The sequence below is a fragment of the Puntigrus tetrazona genome, chromosome 19, assembly GCF_018831695.1.
Source record: "Puntigrus tetrazona isolate hp1 chromosome 19, ASM1883169v1, whole genome shotgun sequence".
In the NCBI taxonomy this organism is placed as follows: Eukaryota; Metazoa; Chordata; class Actinopteri; order Cypriniformes; family Cyprinidae; genus Puntigrus; species Puntigrus tetrazona.
This window is the reverse complement of record NC_056717.1, coordinates 15,558,095-15,578,623: the sequence shown is the minus strand read 5'-3', so window position 1 is coordinate 15,578,623 and position 20,529 is coordinate 15,558,095. Positions and strand designations below refer to the sequence as shown.

Sequence of the window (20,529 nt, the reverse complement as noted above, 5' to 3'; positions counted from 1 at the left end):
CATCTTGAGCGAGCTCATCTATTGAAGCCTTTGCTTTAGAAGGTTTTCTTCTACTTTTGTATTTTTAATTTAGTAGCTTGTTCTCCGATGCGTTTAATTTGATATTCGGGGTATTTCGGCAGTCAGCTGTTCTTAACTATGGAGAAAACTGGGCTGCGCCATTACTTGATCTGTTCCAGATGTATTTTTAACAGCTTTAATTTTTAAAAGAAACTCTTAGATCACAGGTCACTCTAGTGCACAAGGTTTGGGAAAAGCTCTTTTCCATACATGAGAGTAAACGGAGAAGGGAGCTGTGGAGTTCATAAATGAGATTTGAGAGCTACAGGCTGCACAGGAAGATTTTCAGCAAAAACATTTTTATTGTATGGAAAGGAGCCACTATATTTTCCTTTTAAATAGTGTCTTGTGTGTTCTACTTCAAAAAGAGTCAAGTTTTCAACAACAAGGAGAATATTTAATATTTTAGGCTCAGCTGTCCTTTTGAAAATTGTTATATAAATGGTACCCTGGTGACTCACTAAATTAGGTTTGATGAAGTACTAAAATGACTAAAACTGAAACAAAAGTATATTAAATGAAAATGTGAAAATTTATGGTAAGGAATAAGGGCTCTGAAATGAACAGTATCTGAGAAACAAGATTTATTCTTGTGAGAATAACCATTAGTCCCAATCTTTTCTAAACTGTGCCAGGATATTCTCTAATTAACCAGTTGCGATGCGTAGTCTGTGGGACTGACACGCTTTTTGACAGCATGGTATCAACATGAGCGTGAAGACAGACACAGAAGAAGCTTCTAGAACAGAATTGACAGATGGTAAAATCATTTTTCATTCACACAAAATTACTGAAACCCAAAAGACAATCGAAAGTACAAATTAATAGCAATTTTAAAATTGCTAAAAATTACCATACATGTTAAAAAACGAATTCTGCACATAAATATAATAATTAATTCTACACAATACTGTTTAAAAAAATACCGATTTCACTTTTGAGCAAGGAAAATGTCCACGGATTGCCCTGATTTTAGAAAAACGAATTTATGAAGTGTCTCTCCCCTCTGCTCAGTGTTTGGACTGGAGTCTGTGGGTGACCCAATTTCAGACGCTTTGTTCGGGGGAGCCGCCTGCATCATGTACCTTAATTCAAAGAACAACACAGTTACATTTTTTCTAACGTAACAATTTCTGTCTATATTTTATAAGCTACTTAATTAAAGTGCATCTGTGTGCCGTAAATGTTAAATATTTACTCCCGAGCTGATCCGACTTCTTGAGTGATTTTATTACACATGACAAACTGTGTGGGTAACGAGACGCATGCGCAGAAGGCTTCTCGTGAACCGTGAGTTCGCCCGGCGTATAAAACTCGCGCTGGAGGAGTGCGCGCGCGGAGTCCGCTGGAATTAGCCCGAACCGAAACCGTCCGCTTCCTCAGCGAAACCGTCCGCTTCCTCTTTACCAAACGAGACGCATTCAACTGTCTTGGCATCCAGTTGGAGCTGGATAAGAGATGATGGGTCCCTAGCGACGCTTAAAGGGTGGCCCGAATCTCGACCAAAGAGGGATAACAACTGAAGACGGCGTCCGAAGTTGGCATGAGGCAGCGCGCTTCGTAACGCATTCCGAGGAGATTTGCGTTCAGGATTATTGCTCGGGTTCTTTTAAATTCCCCCCGTATGACAATATCTTAAATAGAAGGTTCACCCGGTTCGTTTGAAGCGTTTTGGAAGAGAGTTTGTGTCATGATGAACTCCAGGCGCACGCTGTTTTCTGCGGGCTGGGAGTCAGTGGTGCTGTCCAGCGTCCTGCTTCTTCACGTCGCTCCTTTGTGTGTTAACGGTGGTGAGTACTGTTACGCAATGTTTCTATAGATCAGCCTTTTCTGCATTTAACAGAGAGGTCCTTTCTGTCACCTGTTGGAGCTTTTTTTTAGCCTATAACCTGCGGTTTTTAGTCGTTTGAGTTTCAGAAGTAACGTCTTTTTAAAAATGTATGTCACTGAGAAAAAATGTTTTACACAATGCCTTTTTTTAATGTGTAAAACGTGTATCGTGTTGGCTGTTTTAGACATTATAATAGAAAACCGTCATATAAAATGTTTACTTTTCGCTTGCAAAAAACGCTAATGCATTTTCTCGTGTGCATCTTTTCGCCGCTCCATTTTTGAATCTAAGTTTAAGCTTACCAAATTATGGTTTTTTTTTTTTTTTTTTTTTTTTTTTAAACAGCTCCTGAAGTCTAGGTCAGCTGGCTTTGCTGCTTGAGTACCGAACTGTAACATTGGCTTGATTGACCTGCATCACACTACTGTTGCCTTGGCCTAACTAATGACTGTGTAAAGCAGGAAATTATCATTTGCATAAGAAGCTTTAAACGTTTGCACTTAGCTGAACCTCTGACCTCTTGGCAGACTTCCCAAAGTCTATGTGTTATCGTATCACTGACTCTTCGGTGGCGTGCATCTTTCATCAAGCAAGCAGGCTCTGCTGAGAAAACTGATCTAAGCACTCGTTACAGCCTTATAAATAGCTTTTATTTTGCTTTTTGAAATCATGAACAAATCCATTGCTCGGGGTGGGAACATGTAAATGGCGCAGTTGCAGGTGCATGTTGCTTGAGTCATTGATTAACACATTTTCTGGTAAGCGATCATGGACAGTATTGATTAGCCATAGGCCTCAAAAAGTGGGCTTTAAAGTCGTGGTCAACTGACATTATTTATTTATTATTTTTATGGCTGATGCCGATGTTGATGTGGCCAATAAGTATGAAATTGTATTTAAATAATCATATTTTCACAAAAAATGACTAGGCAAGGCTAATTATGCATTAAATAGACCAGGACGTAATATGAATATGACGGAGGCTGACTGGATATAGCATAGTGTAGTTTAAACTCCATGTCTGCACTAAGGTGCTTGCATTCCTGGCACTTGTCAAAATAAAACTTCCTTTCCGAAACATTGGCTAGACAGGGGAAAAAAAACAATATACATCGGCTGACACTGGTAAGTGGACAAATATCAGTCCGGTCAATGCAATCAAAATTGACTATTTGTATACACTGTAATTAGTGCACATTATTACAAAAAAAGTTATCTTTTTCAAAATGTGATTATTTTTTTTAAAACCATTACAATCCATCAATTGTCTAAATAAAATCTTGCCCTCAGTACCCCTGTTGAATGTCATTATCCTTTCAGAAATGTCATCATTTTCTATTGAAGTCAAACCGCTTTTCACTGCTATTCATTCAGCTGAAATGTGAAATGTGTGTATTGTTGCCAGTTGCTATTATTCCCTCTTTTACTTATATTTGATGTTTCTTCTGTTGCTGTGTTAAACTAGGGACAATCATTACTGTAATTGAACAGGCATTGCTATTGCCTAGCTGAAATTTGTGGGCATGCTGTGACAAAAGGCTGTTACTCTTCTTTGTTGTTTTTGCCAAGACCTGGCACTAGCATCCGCAACCTTGAGAGAGAGAGAGAGTGAGAAATAAAAAGCGACAAGTAGGATGTATTCACAAAAACGTGAGCATATTTAGTCTTTGAACAATGTCTGTCTTGATGTTTATTTTAAAAACGTCTAAAACCAGCCTCAGATCATTTCTTTAGGGCACTTTCTCGCTAAACTTCTTTAGATCCTTTCCATGCATGGCACAGGAGAGCCATCTGCCACTGCGGTCTCATAACAGCAGAGACTGTCAATGAGCATTAGCGTCAACGAGCTAGTGTTAGCGCTCGCCTAGCCTGCCCGTATGGAGCTCCCAGTGAGGGCCAACGGTATTTATCCTGCCAGACGCTGACACTAGAGCTGCGTACACTGTTGGAAACTTATGGAACTACACAACCTGTTGGACACTTGCTGGTTTTCAGCGTCTGTGCAGCAAAACATTACAGTTGAATTAATCATGTCACCGTTGTTCCAGTTTTGTACTTGTTAAACTCTATGACGTTTGTAGACAAACAAGGAGACCAATCTCTTTCGGACACTTGAAGCTGTGCACACAGATAGACAAGCACTAACATATTCATGCATCAGCTGGAATTCTGATTATAAACCAGTAATGCAAAAGAATCAACCTGATTAAGACAAAAATTATGATTTCAAGAAATCCACAGATGACGGCTTGCATAAACCAATATTAATCTTAATATTGGTATATTATTGGTGATTTTTTTTTTTTTTTGTCTTTGCGAGCATTATTTGCTAATTTGTCATTTAAATGCGCATGTCCACATTAAAACTAATCTACATTTGTTCTATATTAAACATTTATAATGTTTTATAATAAAATGTTAAAAGTGATTTTTTTTTAACATTGTGGTGTGGACTCACAGATTTAGTCAAACCAAAACTTTGCATTACTTTTAAGTTCTTAGAATTATCATTAATATAGCAAAAAAATGCCGTAAAGCCGTACTGTTTATGAATGGTGAAACAAACAATTGGCTTTCCCTCTTAAATCGAGATTAGCGTCAACTGGAATTTTTTTAACTGATCTTCTGTAATCTGCTCAAATGCTCATTGCTGGCGCATACATGTGCCCAAACTAACATTTCATTTATCTGATACATTATCTCAACTACACCGAATGCAGTTTTTGGCCCGAATATTTAATTTAGGTGGCATAACTTAATGGGTCATGCTGTACAAGAGTAGCACAGGTTGGGGTGGGAAATGGAGTTGGCACGGTTAATCCACCAGGTCTGGCATCTCTATATGTCTGTTCGGCTTTGCACTGATACTGCTGTGAACCTACACCCCATCCCTGATGCCAAGGACGTCCATGCCAGCTCCCCTGCCAAGCACCATCACAGTACTATTTATAACTAAACACATGGGTGCCAGTGTGGATTTTATTCAGCAGAGCTTAGAATGACACTTGCCTTTAGGATACCAAGTCATCAGATTTGAAATTAAGGTGAGGTGAGTTAAATGTTAAGTTGTCTCTTACATAAAGGGCATTGGCTGCATAGTAGGAGATATTGGCAGGCATGCATGGCATCTGCGCCCACTGAAATCGAAACGCCCGTCATTCACAAAGTTCTGCACAGTTTCTGCCACTTATATTTTAAAGTTACAATGAAATGGTAAAAAGTGACGGGACCTTTTTTCTGCATGCTGACGCACATCCAAAATAGATGATTTTTTTTGTTTTTGGTTGTTGAGTGAATGGAGGCAGATCTAAATGCAAGCTTGCAGCCAATTGTAAGAAAGGTCTAAAGAGTTAGTTCAACCAAAAATTAAAATCTGTCATGGATTACACTCATGTCTTTACACAAACCCATAAGGCCTTCGGATCAGAAATTAAGGTATTTTTTTCAATGTAAACCCATTGCTTTTTTCAGCTTCTGACGTTGTTTCTGTTTCAGAAGTGTCTTGGTAGCCCTTTTCCTGAAGATATTTGAGCGTGGAGTCAGTCCACTTCTAGTGAAGCTCTCCCAAGTGTTTGAATCGGCTTTGCTTGACAATTTTCTCATCCCTGTTGCTTAAACACCTTTTCCTATCCAGTCTCTTCCTTCCAGCAAACTTTGGATTTAATATGTTTTGATACAGCACTCTGTGAACAGCCACCTCTTTCAGTAATGACCTTCTCTGAAATTAACATCTTCGTGGAGTGTGTCTATGATTGCCTTTTGGACCATTGCCAAGTAAGCAGTCTTTCCCATTATTGTGGTTTCAAAGAACAAGAGATACCCTGAATTTATATTGTAGGGATGAAATTTTAGTCTTTTAAGTCTGTGCACTCAAAGAAAGGCAGTGGAATCCAATATTTGTGACTGTTATAGACAGAAAAATTATTTTAGATATTTGCACTTAATTATTTCTGCCACTGTGATTCTATCGTTAATGCATTTTCCGTGTACATGATGTTTTACATCTTGACATGTAACCTCAAATACTCCCTCAGATTACAGGCCTGTTTGGGTAATCAGATATAGAGGGAGAGAAAGATAGTACTAGGGATGAGAGAAGAAAGTTGACATTTGCAGTTTTCCATGCTCTGCAACAAGTCTTTTTTTCTGCCCTCAAGAGTGTTACATAAGCAAAAAAAAAAGTCAACCAGAGACAGAGGAAGAACGTGTGCTGCTTTTTTAATGAAGTTGAAAAGGGAATATTAAGATATTCAACAGTACAGCGTTGCTTTACAGTACTATAGCACTGAAGGTTGATGTTTAGATCGGTATTCATTTATTTGTATTCAGATTTGATGTGGTATTTATTGATTGTAAATAGAGGCGGTGAGCACAGTGAGAGAATGAAGAGGACATACTTTCACACACTCTTACACATTTAAATGTCTCACTGGTGAGGTCATGAGAAAATACTTCTCGTCCCTATTTCTTTCTCACTCTTGATCATCTTACCCCCCTTTTTTCTCACTATCCCCCTCTCTCTTGCAATCTTGACTTGCTTACTAAATAGGCGACAAAATCCTTCTCAAAGGCTTTGGCACTGGTCTTCAAATGGGCGGAAGGAGAAACACACTCTCGCTGTCACATTTTCTCATCTTCACTCCATTATAGCATGTGTTTTGTGTTATTTTTCTTTCAACTAGACTCTTTCCCCAACCTCTCTTTTCTGTCAGCTGACCCCTTCGCAAGGAGCTATGCAAATCAAAACAACCGTTTTCCTCTCATAGCCCTTCTCCGGATCTGTCTTTGAGGGCTCACTGGGTTTTTCTCCACTGTAGCATTTAGCTTTTAAGTATTTCAAAAAAAAAAAAAAAAAAAAGTTAAAGGAGTTGCTTTGAAATTAAACTTTGGAAGACTAGATGAGAATTTAAGAGAATACTTGAGCATCACGTGAGGTATGTGAGAAATAATTTATGCACCCACTGCCATCTCCGTTACCCTCTCAGGGGGGATTTTGTGAATAAATGAATGGGAGAAAGAGAGGAAGTGAATCAAGTGGAGAGGACAGAAGGGTCTCTGTTTTACATGGCTTTTGAGATGTTCCAAAATGGCAGCCCCTTTACATTGCTTCTTGGCAACTGTGTGTGTGAGTGAGTGTCTGTTAGGGGTTGATGTGTGACTTAGAATTAATTTACAAAAAAGAAGAATTAAACCAAGAATGCCCATGGAAACGGAATTTCACACTGTCAGTCAAATACTTAAAGGAGATTGCTAAAAGACAACCTGTAAAAACTGACTGTAAATGTTCCTCAGATCTGCTTTCTGTTACCGGTTTACTGTTTAAATGCTCAAACAGAATCAAAGTGGACATTTGTTTTAAATGCAATTCAGAAGTTTGGGGTTGTTTTTTTTTACTTTGTTGGTTTGTTTTTATTGGTGTTAAAAGATTACTATTTTAAATGAAAGTTCATAAGAACAGCATTTATTTTTATACTTATGTATATAGTATTAGACTGATTTCATAAGACTTGAATAATGGCTGTTGAAAATTAAGATTAGCAACAATGGAATAATGTATATATATATATATATATATATATATATATTAAAATGGAAGGCAGTTTTACTATAATATTCACAATATTATTATTTCTACTTTATTTCTGATCAGCTAAATGCAGCTTTCTTTTAGAGACTTTATATCTTACTGAACACTGAGTTTTGATTAAAAAGCATGTTTCCAAATGTCTTCATATTCGAGGTAGATTGCATTAGACTGGTGTACAGTATCAGTAAAAGATAATCAATTAGGTCAGTGAGATTTTCCAGTCATAAAGAGGAATTCCCCATTGTGTGTTTATCTTTGTGCATTAAAGCTTACCCATCCAGACTGACCAATGCAAGTCTCAACCTACAGCCCTTAATCCTAATCTGAATCCCAATCCTAGCCCAGGCTCAGGGGGGTACATTAGTAAATCAGAGCTGCTAATCCAGCTACCACAAGCCGCTTTGGAAAGAAATCTGGGGCCTTGCGCACAGCAGTGTATAATTAAGCAGATTTGTCCGGGTGTGTGTGATACAGAGTATATATTATGTCTTTTGTTCTCTGTCTGCATGAGTTGCTGAGTTTGCAGTACAGCAGTGAGTGCTTGCAAAGGTGTTCTTATACAGAAAAATAAATAAATAAAAGAGTTTGTGGCAAACTTTTATTATTATTTGTTTGTTTTACAGGTAGTTCATTTATCAGCAATTCTACTGGCACTAATTCCTCAGACCTGAATGGGGTGGGATTTAAGCCTGCACTTCCGGGTGAAGTCACATCTATTGCCCAGGCCCAAGTTCGTTCTCGAAAACCACGATCTGGAGAAGAGTCAGGCAGCGGTGGAGAAACCTCAACCAGTGCTGTTGATTCAGCTGAAAGGGAACGCCTTATTGATTTGACGATAGATGGCATGGCTGCCCGGCTGCCCACGCTGGCTGAACCCCGGACACGTAGCCTGTCACAGCTGGATTTTAGCGAGGAGAGAATCCAGGACAGCGTCCCGCGTTGGAAGAGAGAGAGATTACAAGCAGATGGGACTCTGTTAGATCCTGTCACGGGTCCTCCTCCTGAGTCCACCTCTTCTCAACCAGAAGAAGTTATCACGGTCAATTTTTACAACCCTTCTCACCAACAGCATGTTCTCGATCCCCCTGCTTGGGTTCAGCAGCTCCAGAGTGGAGATCCAACCTCCTGGACCCTTTCTGATTTTTATGATTATCTGTCACCTGACTATTCGCCCACTGAAGTTTATCTGGAGGAGAGCCAACCAACACCACCTGACATGGAAGACGAAAATGTTCCTCTCATAGCCAGCGCAGTTCCCTCCAACACTAGAGTTATTACCTCTGATGATGGATCTGGAGAACCTTCACCTGGAGCATCAGATGTGCTCAACTCTGGATGTCTTTATGGATTTGTGCGTTACAACGGCACATGTATCTCATCATGCGAAATCTTCCCCAGTTACTGCTTCAATGGAGGACAGTGCTATGTGGTTGACGGTATTGGTGCTTTTTGCCGGTAAGCTGCAGCACACATATGCTAAGGCCCATTCACACCAAGAATGATAACTGTAATAAGTATATCCAATGAGCATCCTCAACAGCATAAAACAAGGTTGCGTTTTTTTTAAGCATGCACTGAAGTTATGTGATGTGCAGCTTTAAATGCTTGAACTCTTAAATGTAGTGTGGAATCTGATTGGCTGTCAATGTCTTTATCGATCATCATCTGGAAGAAAATGTTCTGAATATGATTCCAGTATGTGTGTGTAGTTATTATCCTTGGTGTGAACAGGTTTTAATAATAAAGTAATGCAGTCAATTCACTTAAATTGGAGAAAACATTTCCATACAATTAATTTTTAGTTTGTGCAAAAATCAGTGTTTCAGAGATTGTCTTAACCTGATTTCATCAAATTAGCTTTATGCCATTCTGTTTTGAAACATTTTGTAATTTCAGCGGTTTAATAGAAAAACACAAGTAATACAGCACTTGCACTTAATATATAACATTTAACAGGTTACACTTTTCATCAAAATATTTAAATTGGTTTGAGAAAGGTGTCATCATACATGTTTGGCTTGTATTTATGTAGTGTAAGAAATCAGCATCAGCATAATGAGTTTGAAGATGCAACTCAATCCTTCAGTCATGTTCTTGCATCTGTTCATGGTGCGGGATTATGATTTACATCAAATGTTGGGATTGAAGAGGGATTGAGTCTCAGTTGAAGACATCTCTTGGGAATAGTAGTAAACGGCCTACCCTCAATGATCTTGAAACTGGGCCAAGCTCATGCAAACATGTGGGACTGGGCTAACCAGGTCATGCACGCAGTTTTACACGGTGCAGCAATTGCCACAGGGTTTATAGGAAACTTTTTGGCCTTTATTTAAACGGCTAATGCAGGAACACTCCACCACATGTAAAACAAATAAGATAATATAGAATATCATTCTTTATATTCTTTAGCCATTGCATTAGTTGCTGCTACAAGAACATGAAGACGTCTTGCTAGAACTGTTTGACGACAAAACTATGCCAACAGTGCACTTACTCAGTTTTATTATTCTCCCTCCATCTGCTAGAAATATTAGTGATCATTAGCTGTTGCCGTAAATACACTTCATCCAGAATGTGTTGTGCAGTTGGGTAGAACAGAACGACCCAGTTTTTTGTCATCAGTGTCCTTCAGTAACACATTCCTGATGCCTATTTCTTTGGTCATTTTATAGTGAGCATTATAAGCATTAACATTTTTTAACATACAAAACCTCTAACGTATCTCATAAATGTGACATTTTTATCATAACTGCGGCCGTATTTCTTGTTTCACAGTTTTTTTTGGAGACTGCTCTCCAGACAGTAGCGAATCAGACTGAATAAAAAATTTTACAAGAACTGGACATTGTCAAAAATGGCAAGAGTGACGAGACTATAAACTATTTGTAAGCAGCTTCAGAATACAAAATGTAAGAAATATGAAGCTACTGTACATAAACCATTATTAATTACAAATACTTTACAGAGAACGCCAAAGAATTTTAAATGACTTTCACATTTGATGGAGATTGACATACACATTCATGACTTTTTTTTCAGAAGTTTATTCAGTTTGACACAAGGTAATAATCAGAAGATTTAATACTATGATAAAGATTGAATCCCTGTATGCTTGTTAAGAATGCTCAGAATTTATCTCACAAACAACTGCTATAATTTCAGGTCCACACTCCAAGCCTGTCATCGTGGCTTGGCATCATATCACTTTATACTAAACCAGCATCCACAACTCTGCTCAGAGGCCAGTGCAGAACCTTATTAAACATTTGCTCAAAGGGATTTGGGTCAGAGCCCAGATCTGTGAATGTGTGCGTTTCAGTTTAAGAGCTAAAGACCCTGCCTCAAGCTGGTGCTTTGGACCACAATAGTGGGGTTCTGAGAATCATATTTGTGTGTAGTGAAGCCTCAAGGCAAGATGATGTGATGTGTTCAGCTGTGTATTTGAGCAGATGACTGCTCGCTTTAAAGTCAGAATGAAATCAGCATGGGCTGTTTCTTTCTTGCCTTATAATTGATCAATAAAACATTTTAAATATTTTATTTTAAATAATAAAAAAAAGCAATCCCCCGTTCAGTCCAGGTCTATTATTGGATGAAAAGTAAATTTCAGTCAGGCACTGGATTTTGGTGCGTGGCACCGCAGGGCTAACTTGTCGATCGCTGAAAGAAAGCTTGACATGGTGCCGTCTACATTAACAGGGTCAGCGCTGTTAGAAAAGTCAAGGTTTCCATTTGAAGGGTACATAAAGACTGAATTATTAGAGGAACGTAAGTTTTGTGGGGTGGATCAGTGGTACACAGTGGATCAGTGAATGCTTTTCTGTGTTGCGCCGCCAAGGGTTTACTCTAAATGTATGGGTAGTTAGTATTAGACCACAAAAGTTTCAAATTGATCTTTTTAGGCTGAATAGTAAACATGGCCTACATGCACACTGAGCAATGATTTTGTGCATGTGCACTATTGATTGGCCTTTCACTCACTACAAAATGTACCCATAGGCTGCAGAGTATAAGTGTATATTTGTGGTTTGTGCTTGCCCACCATCATATCTTTTAGCTTAATGCTATTTGATTTGGCTTCATTTGAAACTACTGTTTTTGCTCCGCCAACAAAAATATAACTTGAAATATTTTGTCTAAAATACAAGTTACTAAAAAAAATGTAATGCACTGTTGTACAAAAAAATATCAGCACAGCAGTAATTTACATGTGTCTCAGTCAACAAACCATATGGGCTAAAATAATAGATCTAGCATCTTCAAGATATCGAGCACCTCACTGACAACGCTGGTAAATGAGAGAATTTGTAAATCTATTTTTAAAAGCTGTGAACTGAGGACACCTCAGGTGTTTTATTCTCTATGGGACAGGCACTAATAGAGGAGCATGTGCATGTCCTTGACAGGGCCATCTGTCTAGTCGTGCAGCTGTAAGCTCTGCTGTAACCTTGCAGTAGAATCATAGTAATGATAAATGGGTCAACAGGCCACACAACACACTTATACTGTACAGCACAGTACATTGTTTCTCACTTACTTTCATCTTCGCACAGATGGGTGTTTGTAATGGCCAGTTTGCATGAATGTCTGGAAAATATCACCCACGGTAAAACCGCATGTTGTCATTTGCTTTAATACACAAAAATACTTTTGAGACTTATTTTTGTACATTCATCATTCCTGTTGCCAGTAGGAAAAGCATTAAATGGGATTTCTCTCTAATGTCACAAACTATTCTCAAATTTTATTCCAAACTATATTTTAAAAATGTGCTTAATCCCAAGATCTTAGTATGAACTTCGCTATACACTTTTGTAACTTAAATATTAGGAGAAATCTGTAAACCATAATAGTACTTATGTCTCCTAATCAATGAAAATGGAAAATGCAAAATCACGGAAATGGAAATAAAATGATATAAATCTGTCTAGTCTAGTCGTTTTCTTTTGCATTTGAAAGTTCCTTGATTATTTCCTTCTGTGTTCATATAGACTGCATTGTCTCAAATCCTGCTTCTTCAACATCTGTCATTAAGATTATTTTATATTCCAGTTTTGTTCTAACATCCCTCTCTTTGTTGTTTGTAGGTGTAACATTCAGGAGTACATCTGGAACAAGGGCTCCAGGTGCGAGTCGGTCATTTCAGATTTCCAAGTGATGTGTATAGCAGTGGGCGGAGCCGCCATCATGTTGCTCCTCCTCTTCATGATTGTAGTTTTTTTCTCCAAGAGGATGCACATGCTTAAGACTGAAAACAGACGACTTCGCAAACACAGGTGACACTCGCGTTTAAAAACACACTTTTAGTTTAAGAGTCTTAGTTTGAGATCTGATTCTTTAAATATCAGTTGATTTGAGCTGAATACACTGTTGCTCATACTCACTGGAGTACAATAAAATGTACAGTGTTTAAATGGGCTTTAAACACAATGATGTCACCCTTCTCTGCTAAAAGTAGGCCAATCTGACAGTGCTACACGAGAGAGTGACCTATATAACGTGCAGCCAAAGGCATTTAAACACAGTCCAAGAGAGGGGTGAGATTGAGAGCGGAGACGTGAAAGAGGAGGGAGAATAGGAGGGAAGTATAAGAATGAAGACAAAACAGTGAAAAGGGATTAAGGTTGAGTTCTGCCGCAGGTAACACCTGTTTGCATGTGTGTTTGTAGTAGAAACAATTTGAACTTTTGATCCACTGCGTGCAAATAGAATAATAATGTACAAGCCATGTGACACTGTCGGTTTGTAATGTTTTTGACCATGTGTTGGAAATGTTCCACCTCTTACACTGAGACACCAACTACAATAAGGCGCATTAAAAAGCGATGCATTTGTTGCATCCAGTGGAGACATAATTACTGCTTATCATGACTTCTAATGATGCAACTTCAGGGATCTTATCTATGCACAGTTTGTAACACTTCAAAGAGAAAGGAAAACTTGAAATTGCATCATATGTTTAATGATCAAGTTTTTAGATCTTTACCTAATATCCTACTGATTTTTGGAATTAAAAATTTGTCCAATAGAGTGTAAACTTGTCTGTTGCTACGATTATTCCTGTTCTACTTAAGACTGATTTTGTGGTCCAGGGTCAGAAATGATATATAGTTAAGCACTGATGCTGTTCATACTGAAACAGTTTTCTCTAAATAATGTTCATTAGAGACAAGAAAGCATATAACTTTTCTAATTCAAAAAATGTCTTTTTTTATTATTATTTTGCATTACTGAAATCATTTTCTGTTGGTCTTTCTCTCGCTCTTTCAGTAAGTTCCGCCCAAAGTCGGAGCAGCACATCGATAACTTCTCGCTCTCCACCGTCGCAGAGGGCTCTCAGGCAAATGTAAGGAAACTGTGTGACACCCCGACTAACCTCCCCCATGCCCGTGTTTTGGCTTACTATGATAACATTATGTGTCAGGTAACTTTTCCTCTCCTCTCTTCCCATTGTTTTCCTTTGCATGAGTACTGGAGGTATAAAGTGCTATCTCTCTCTTTCGATTTAGGTGGTATGCTTATTGTCTCATTTCTTTCTTCATGTTGGAATATAAGATAAATAGATACACCATCCTCTTCATCCTTCGCTCTTTCCTTTCACTTATTTCATTGACCTGCATGTGCCCCCTATGTGAAGTACTGCAAGCTGCATGAAGCACTGGAGAAACTGCATTATCTTATGTGTTTCCAAACATATGATCATATTAGCTGTTGCGTAGAGCAGTTGGACAGACAATGCAATGTTTTTCCAACAGTTTTAGTCCTGATTTGTCTTATATGAGGTACAAAGAATATAATCAATATCTCCAGAGGCGTCACTTAATTAAGAGGGCATAATATAACGTAGTACCAGAAGTGTGTCAGTAGAGTAATCCTCTCTCGCCACCCCACTCCTTAGAAAACCATGAGCAGATACACGTGGGAATATAAACCTAAAGAAGATCCCTGCAGTGAGGTAAGAGGACTCGATCTGACCTCCTGACCCTGCCGATTCAAATAAAACAATCCTGTAGCTTCATTACTACTCACCTTAAAATTCCACAATCGTGGTTGAAACATCTCAAGGCTTTACTTCCTATGAATTTACAAGCAATAACAGAATTAGCCGCTTAAAATAGACGCTTCTTCAACATAGTTTGTATTGTGACTTTTTAGTGTGATTCCTGCAATTTAACATCCTGCTAGTGAACGTAGTGTGTCTGTCAGCTGTTAATCTCCTCGCATCATTCAAACCACCGACAACATGTTACTCTATTATATTCATAATTGTAAGGATCCATGAAATATCGGTACTAAATAATTTATTGTTAGTATTGTTTGTTATTCAATAATATATATTGTTCATTTGTATAGTCTGGAATCAAATATAATCGTGCATTTCCTGTTACATGTAGAATAACTTTGCCATCATTTAAAGCCAAGTTATTCTAAAAGTCAAATAATTTAATAGTATTAATTGGTAAATATACTCTTACAAAATGTCTAATATTTAATACCTCTTTTGACATAAATGGTCAAAATTATGAGACACTTAATCAAATAACACTTTGTCATAATTATGCCACTGTGTGACGGTCCTGTTTGTAGCGATAATGTTTTTAGAGGAAATGTAAAGGGATTTTGATTAAAAGTTGGAAATATTAACAGCTTATTGAAATTTAAGGTTACACTTCATAGTAAGGTCTGATTTCACTATTACCAAACCATTGTACTTTTGCCCTTAAACTCCAAATTTGCTGCTTATTAATAGTTAGTAAGGTAGTTTTTAAGTTTTGCCAATGCATGCTAATAAGCAACTCTATACTTAAATGTTGTCAAATTAAACATAATATTAAAGCATGCCTAACTAATCTCAATAGCAATATACAAAAATAACCTTTTGATATCATGACATCGACAGTGCATGAACAGATGGATGAAAAAAAGAGCTCCCATCTGGGGGTCATCTTTCAGAGTAGATTATCTTGAATAAATGTTCCTGAAACAGACTCCAACCTATTCCTTGATCTTTAAAAGAGGACCAAACGGTCTTGCTGCTATATTCACCCGTCACCCTGCCGTACCTGGTGAACCTCGAACTTGTCAGATCCTGTTCTCCAGCACTTTGATTTGGGCCATTTGTTGATTCAGAGGTGAAACTGAAACCCAGATTGTGTGGGGGTCGTATTGCCACAACAAATGAAATTTCTTCGTCTCATTCAACTCCGCCGGTCCATTCCCCGGTGAGCTCATCGTGGAAGAGACTGTTTTATGATTAAAAGAGTTTGACAGCTTCACTGTGCAACAAGGAGGAGAAATAGAGCAAGACTGAGACGAGGCAAGAAATGAGGGATGATTGATGACAGAACATAGACGAAAGAGCTATGAAAATATCCCTAGGTGACTTTGTTTACTTGTGAGTTGTTTACTTGTCTTAGTGCCTGCGGGGAGAATTTATTTGACATTTTTCATCTTCTCTCTCTTGAGAATGAGTGTTTACACATGTCTGATTTCAGCAGCATGAATAGTCTTCTTTTCTTTCCTCCCTATGGCATGTACAATCATTGCCTTTGTGGTTCCAAAAGGGATATCACAGGTAGAAAATTGTACAGAAAAGCTTTGCTTTTAAGCAGCGTGTTGTAATGACAAGCATTAGTGCACAGCAGTAAACCTTGCATTGGTAACACCATTTTAACAAGCATTGCTTAATGCCTTCTGAATAAGCAAGGTTTAATGTTAGTGCCATATTATACAGTTTATGTAACCGTTATGCTTGTAGTGTGTTGATGTCTCTTATAATAGTGATGACTGACTGGTTGTGGATCAGTTTATGCTCTGAAGTTTACCTTTTTACTCTAAACTGAATCCAGATCCATGCATTTACCTCATGAAAAGTTTTGTTTGTTATGGTGCCTCGTTTACATCTGGTGTTAACATCCGGTGACCCAACATAACCTATTCCACTAAATCTATGACAGAAAACATAAAATTGAAATAATACGAATCTTATAACTGACTCATAAATTATTTCATTATGAGATAATTGTATTTCACGTACATCACTTAATTATAAAGTTAATTTAAAAAAATGTCAAATGTGTCTAAAGCCCAAACTGTCATACTCTTCTAGTTGACTTTGAATTATTTACTTTTGATCTCACAATTCACTTGGTATGTCAGTCTTGACATTTGGCAAAATTGTCATTGATAAAGACAATAATGACCTCAAAAGTCAAAATGAACACGTTTCTCAAGATTGATTTATTATGTCCGTTTTGACTGGTCAGTTATGAAAGATTTAAAATTATACCAAATGTCAAGACTGATACCAAGACTTTATTATGAGATCAAAACTGACATTCATAATTTTGAATTATCTAATAATTGTCTTATTTTGACTTTTCATAATAGTTTCTGGTGATAGAAATGGACAGACAAGCCACAGACTAGCAAAATGATTGCACTAAAAATAGAGGCTCACCTAAATATAACAATTTTGTAATTTATTCTCCCTCATTCCATTCAATAATTATGGGTCTGTCAAGCTCCAAAAAGAACCACAGCTATCAGAACTAGTCCATATGACTGTTATGCACTGATAGCCTTACGTATTTCACTGGATATGGTCACGGGAGACACATTTGAGATGTTAATGCCAGGTGTAAAAGGAAACATTTTGTTACTTTGTCATCTTGTGTGTGTGTGTGTGTGTGTGTGTGTGTTGCTCCGCAGGATTGCTCTTGCAAAGAAGATCCATGCAAATGTCCCCCTAAAGAGGACGAGTCTTTGAACAACCAGAACTCGCTTACGCCAAAACTGGAAAACGACAAGGCCGCCACAGAAGACAATGCGGAGGAGGTAAACTCAATGCAGAACAACATGAACAACGTGTAGTAACACCCCTTTGCCACAAGCTGGCGCTGTGACTGTAGCAAGACACACATTTGACACCTTGAAATTACTAAAACACCCTAATTAGTGGACTAAACACTGACGTGGCACTCCTCCTTGCATTCACCTCAAGATGGCTCAAAACACGCAAACGAAGTACTGAACTAGCATGCTAACTTCTGTTTGTACTCTGTCGTCACGCGGTGGAGTTCCTACCGCCAGGGTACCTTCCCAGCACATTCACCTTGTCCTTGCTTGCTGTCCGTGCTGATGTCACGCTGCATCGTGTTATGTCAAGCTTTGTTATTCTGTGCTCCGCTAAGTCACGCTACGCTAGGAAACACTTCACCCCACAACCCAAAGGTTTAGCCGCCAGGTTTTCAACCTTTGACCTTCAGTCTTCACCGCTGTCACCTTCTGAACTCCTGTCTGTCCTGCCTTACTCAAATCAGCATGCATTGGTGTTCTTTCATATAAGAAACAAACAAAACGTCTGTTGGAAATATCGTAGCTATTTAGACTGTGTAAAAAATAATTCTGAGATTTGTAGATGTATGTTGACTTATTCAGTGCGTGTGTCTGAATATATATATACATATATACAAATACTGCTTGGATTAATATTTATATGCAGTATCATACAGTTTTAATGCTCATTGTGTCTTGAAACTAATTATTTTGGTGTATTGAAACATTTTTTGTACTACTTTTTTTTTTTTTTTTTTTTTTTTTTTTTTTGAAGGCAAATGAAAATAAATAAAGCCAGTTTGTTTGGAATAAAACACTTTGCCAGTACCAAATTGAGTGCCAGTGTATTCCTGAACTCCACTCCTGTTTTGACTCCTTTTCACATTCACTGCTCTTCCTCACTCTTTTGCTTTGCATCTGTGCATGGCTTTAGCGTTCCTCAGGTACTGCTAACCATACTGGACATTTCACCCTCATATCAATGCTTAAGACTGTTCTGATTTTACATATTTGGGTTTGTTCACGTGAATGCTTTTTTTATGATGTTTGCCTTCCAGTCTGGCTGTGAGAGAAAAAAAAGGCTACAAATCCATATAACATAAATAAATAAAGCAAGGATGCAAAAAAATGTAGAATTACAGATTTTTATTTTATTTATTTTACTTCTATACTTGCCATTCATAAAAGAATTCTGAAAAAGTGTAATGTTTTCCACTATATACTGTATGTATGAATTTTTTTTGAGCCAAATTAATTTTAAATAGCAGTTAATTTAAATTGTACTAATATTTTACAATATTTTGATCCTGCTTTAGTGAGCACTCCTTTGAATCTGAGTATAATAGTAACTTAGCTTTTATATGCTTAGTTGCTTGCGAAATCGTTCACTAAATCTTTATGCACTAAATGAAAAAACCCACCTAAACATGCCACCTGAAATTTGAAAAGCTGCTTTCCTCTGAAAGCATATCCAATCAGCAAAACAAAAGTCTTTTGAATCGCATATGTTCAAGATTTTAACCACTGATACAACAATTACACATTTTTGCCTCTCAATTACATACAGACTACTGAAACTAGCGGGCACTGAGTCTAGTAAATGTAACAGTTGGGAATGAGCCACAAAATAAGGTCTTCAAAAAGATTAAGCACCTCTCTACTTAATACAGAGCGTAAGTGAAGTACAATCCTTTGTTTAATTCAGCTTGATAATACGAGGTCAAATCCTGCAAGCTGATTAGTTGCTCATGCCCACCTCATAGTTTGTGCCAGCTTGGTGTCAGCACTCAAATCTCTCGATAATACTCAAAAACAATCGTTTAATAGTTTCCTGACTTTGTTTATAATTGTAGTGCCAGGAGGGAGTTGTTATCGATTTATGCACTTTGTTAATTCTTTGTTTTTTCTTTATGTATGGATTTACCGTGTGTTTGTCCGTGTCATTGTATTATATGTGACTTTTATTTATTTATTTTTGGATTCCTGTTTGTGTTACGCTCGTGTACTTGTGCCTGTGCCTTTGTATGTGTGTGTGTGTGTCCAGGGTGGTGTGACCATCGACTTAGAGTTGCTTCTCCCCAAAGAGGCGAAAATGCTCCCCGAGACAAGCCCCCCTCTGCACTACAACGTCTTTCTCTACAAGCTTCCCAAATCCCCTAAAAAGTCCCCCGTGCTGCGCCGGCCTCCTGGCAGATCTGTACAGGGGAGACCTCTGTCCCAGCTGTGCCCCAGACGCAGCTCCGAACCCAGCTACAGCCCCATTAGCACACGTTCCCTTCCTGGGGTGCTGTCCGGATCATCCAGCCCTCACCTGGCCACGGCCTACACACCTTAACACCAGCACAAGCTTCAAACACTGACTGATGTACAACTAAACAAATGGCAAATTTATCCCACATGCAAGTCTTGTGGATGAACAAGGCATAAATTGGGAGGCAGGTTAAAAGCACTGGCTTTGACAGAAACAAAAGCACATATAAAAGTAGATGATACATGGTGAGATGAAGTAAGTTTTTGTGCAGCAGGAGTGTATAGGGAAAACTCTTCGTTTTGTATTACAGACATAAACATTGATGTCAAATGTGTTATGGTGCCAAGTTTTATGTTTTGTATTTTGTCAAAAAGCACATTCATATTCATACATGTGCATTCACAGCATCGATGGAACCTGTAAACGTTCAGGGCAAACAACTTGATAACTATTATTATTATTATTATTAACAAGGTGCTTTTTGTGTGTTTTTAACGTTAGATTAATACTTTCACTAAGAATAAAGAATTTTAGAATTGTTTAGATCTGACATTGTTGTTATTGGTTCCTTAGACAAAATGGGGTTCTTCAATTGTTCTCTACTAAATATTTTTCTCAATTTTTCTCCCCTGTCAAAAGGCAAAACAAAAGAACAAAGCCCTGAACTTCAACGTGAAAACCAGTCTTAGAATGTAGGTTAAGCACAGAACTAAGAATGTTTTTTTCTCCAAAAAGAAAAAAAAACACTATCGCAAGGGATGTAACCTTTTGCTGGACAAAAGGGATTTTAGACAGACCAAAAAAAAACAAACAAAAAAATGTATATATGTGACCTGATTTAATGATTTGTAAAATCTTGTATTATTTCAGAAGAAATCAAAGCACTGTAGGCATTCAATTTCAAACTAAATGAAAAATTAAAATACACTAAATGTGAGCTATAGCCATCTTTTAAACCTGATC

At 37.8% G+C, this 20,529-nt stretch overlaps 1 protein-coding gene across 4 annotated transcripts; it reads left to right on the top strand.

The window, feature by feature from the left end:
- The first annotated feature begins 1,385 nt into the window (after positions 1-1,385).
- cspg5b (chondroitin sulfate proteoglycan 5b) lies at positions 1,386-20,111 on the top strand. 4 transcript variants are annotated; one of them, XM_043217370.1, is made up of 7 exons: positions 1,386-1,850; positions 8,102-8,933; positions 12,566-12,754; positions 13,749-13,824; positions 14,377-14,433; positions 17,190-17,315; positions 19,360-20,111. In XM_043217370.1, exons 1-7 carry the CDS (start codon positions 1,751-1,753, stop codon positions 19,648-19,650), a joined length of 1,671 nt encoding a protein of 556 aa, XP_043073305.1. In that variant the 5' UTR covers positions 1,386-1,750; the 3' UTR covers positions 19,651-20,111. The 4 variants fall into 4 exon arrangements, with proteins under 4 accessions (XP_043073305.1, XP_043073304.1, XP_043073306.1 ...); XM_043217369.1 differs by lacking the exon at positions 14,377-14,433 and having other exon boundaries at positions 13,749-13,902; XM_043217371.1 differs by lacking the exon at positions 14,377-14,433 and having other exon boundaries at positions 1,387-1,850.
- The last annotated feature ends 418 nt before the right edge of the window (positions 20,112-20,529 follow it).

Excerpts from the sequence above, each read along its gene's own strand:
- cspg5b (XM_043217369.1), top strand. The coding sequence starts at position 1,751 with ATGATGAACTCCAGGCGCACGCTGTTTTCTGCGGGCTGGGAGTCAGTG. Across the intron at positions 8,934-12,565 it reads GGTATTGGTGCTTTTTGCCG|GTGTAACATTCAGGAGTACA; the intron begins GTAAGCTGCAGC and ends TGTTGTTTGTAG. Across the intron at positions 13,903-17,189 it reads ATGATAACATTATGTGTCAG|GATTGCTCTTGCAAAGAAGA; the intron begins GTAACTTTTCCT and ends GTTGCTCCGCAG.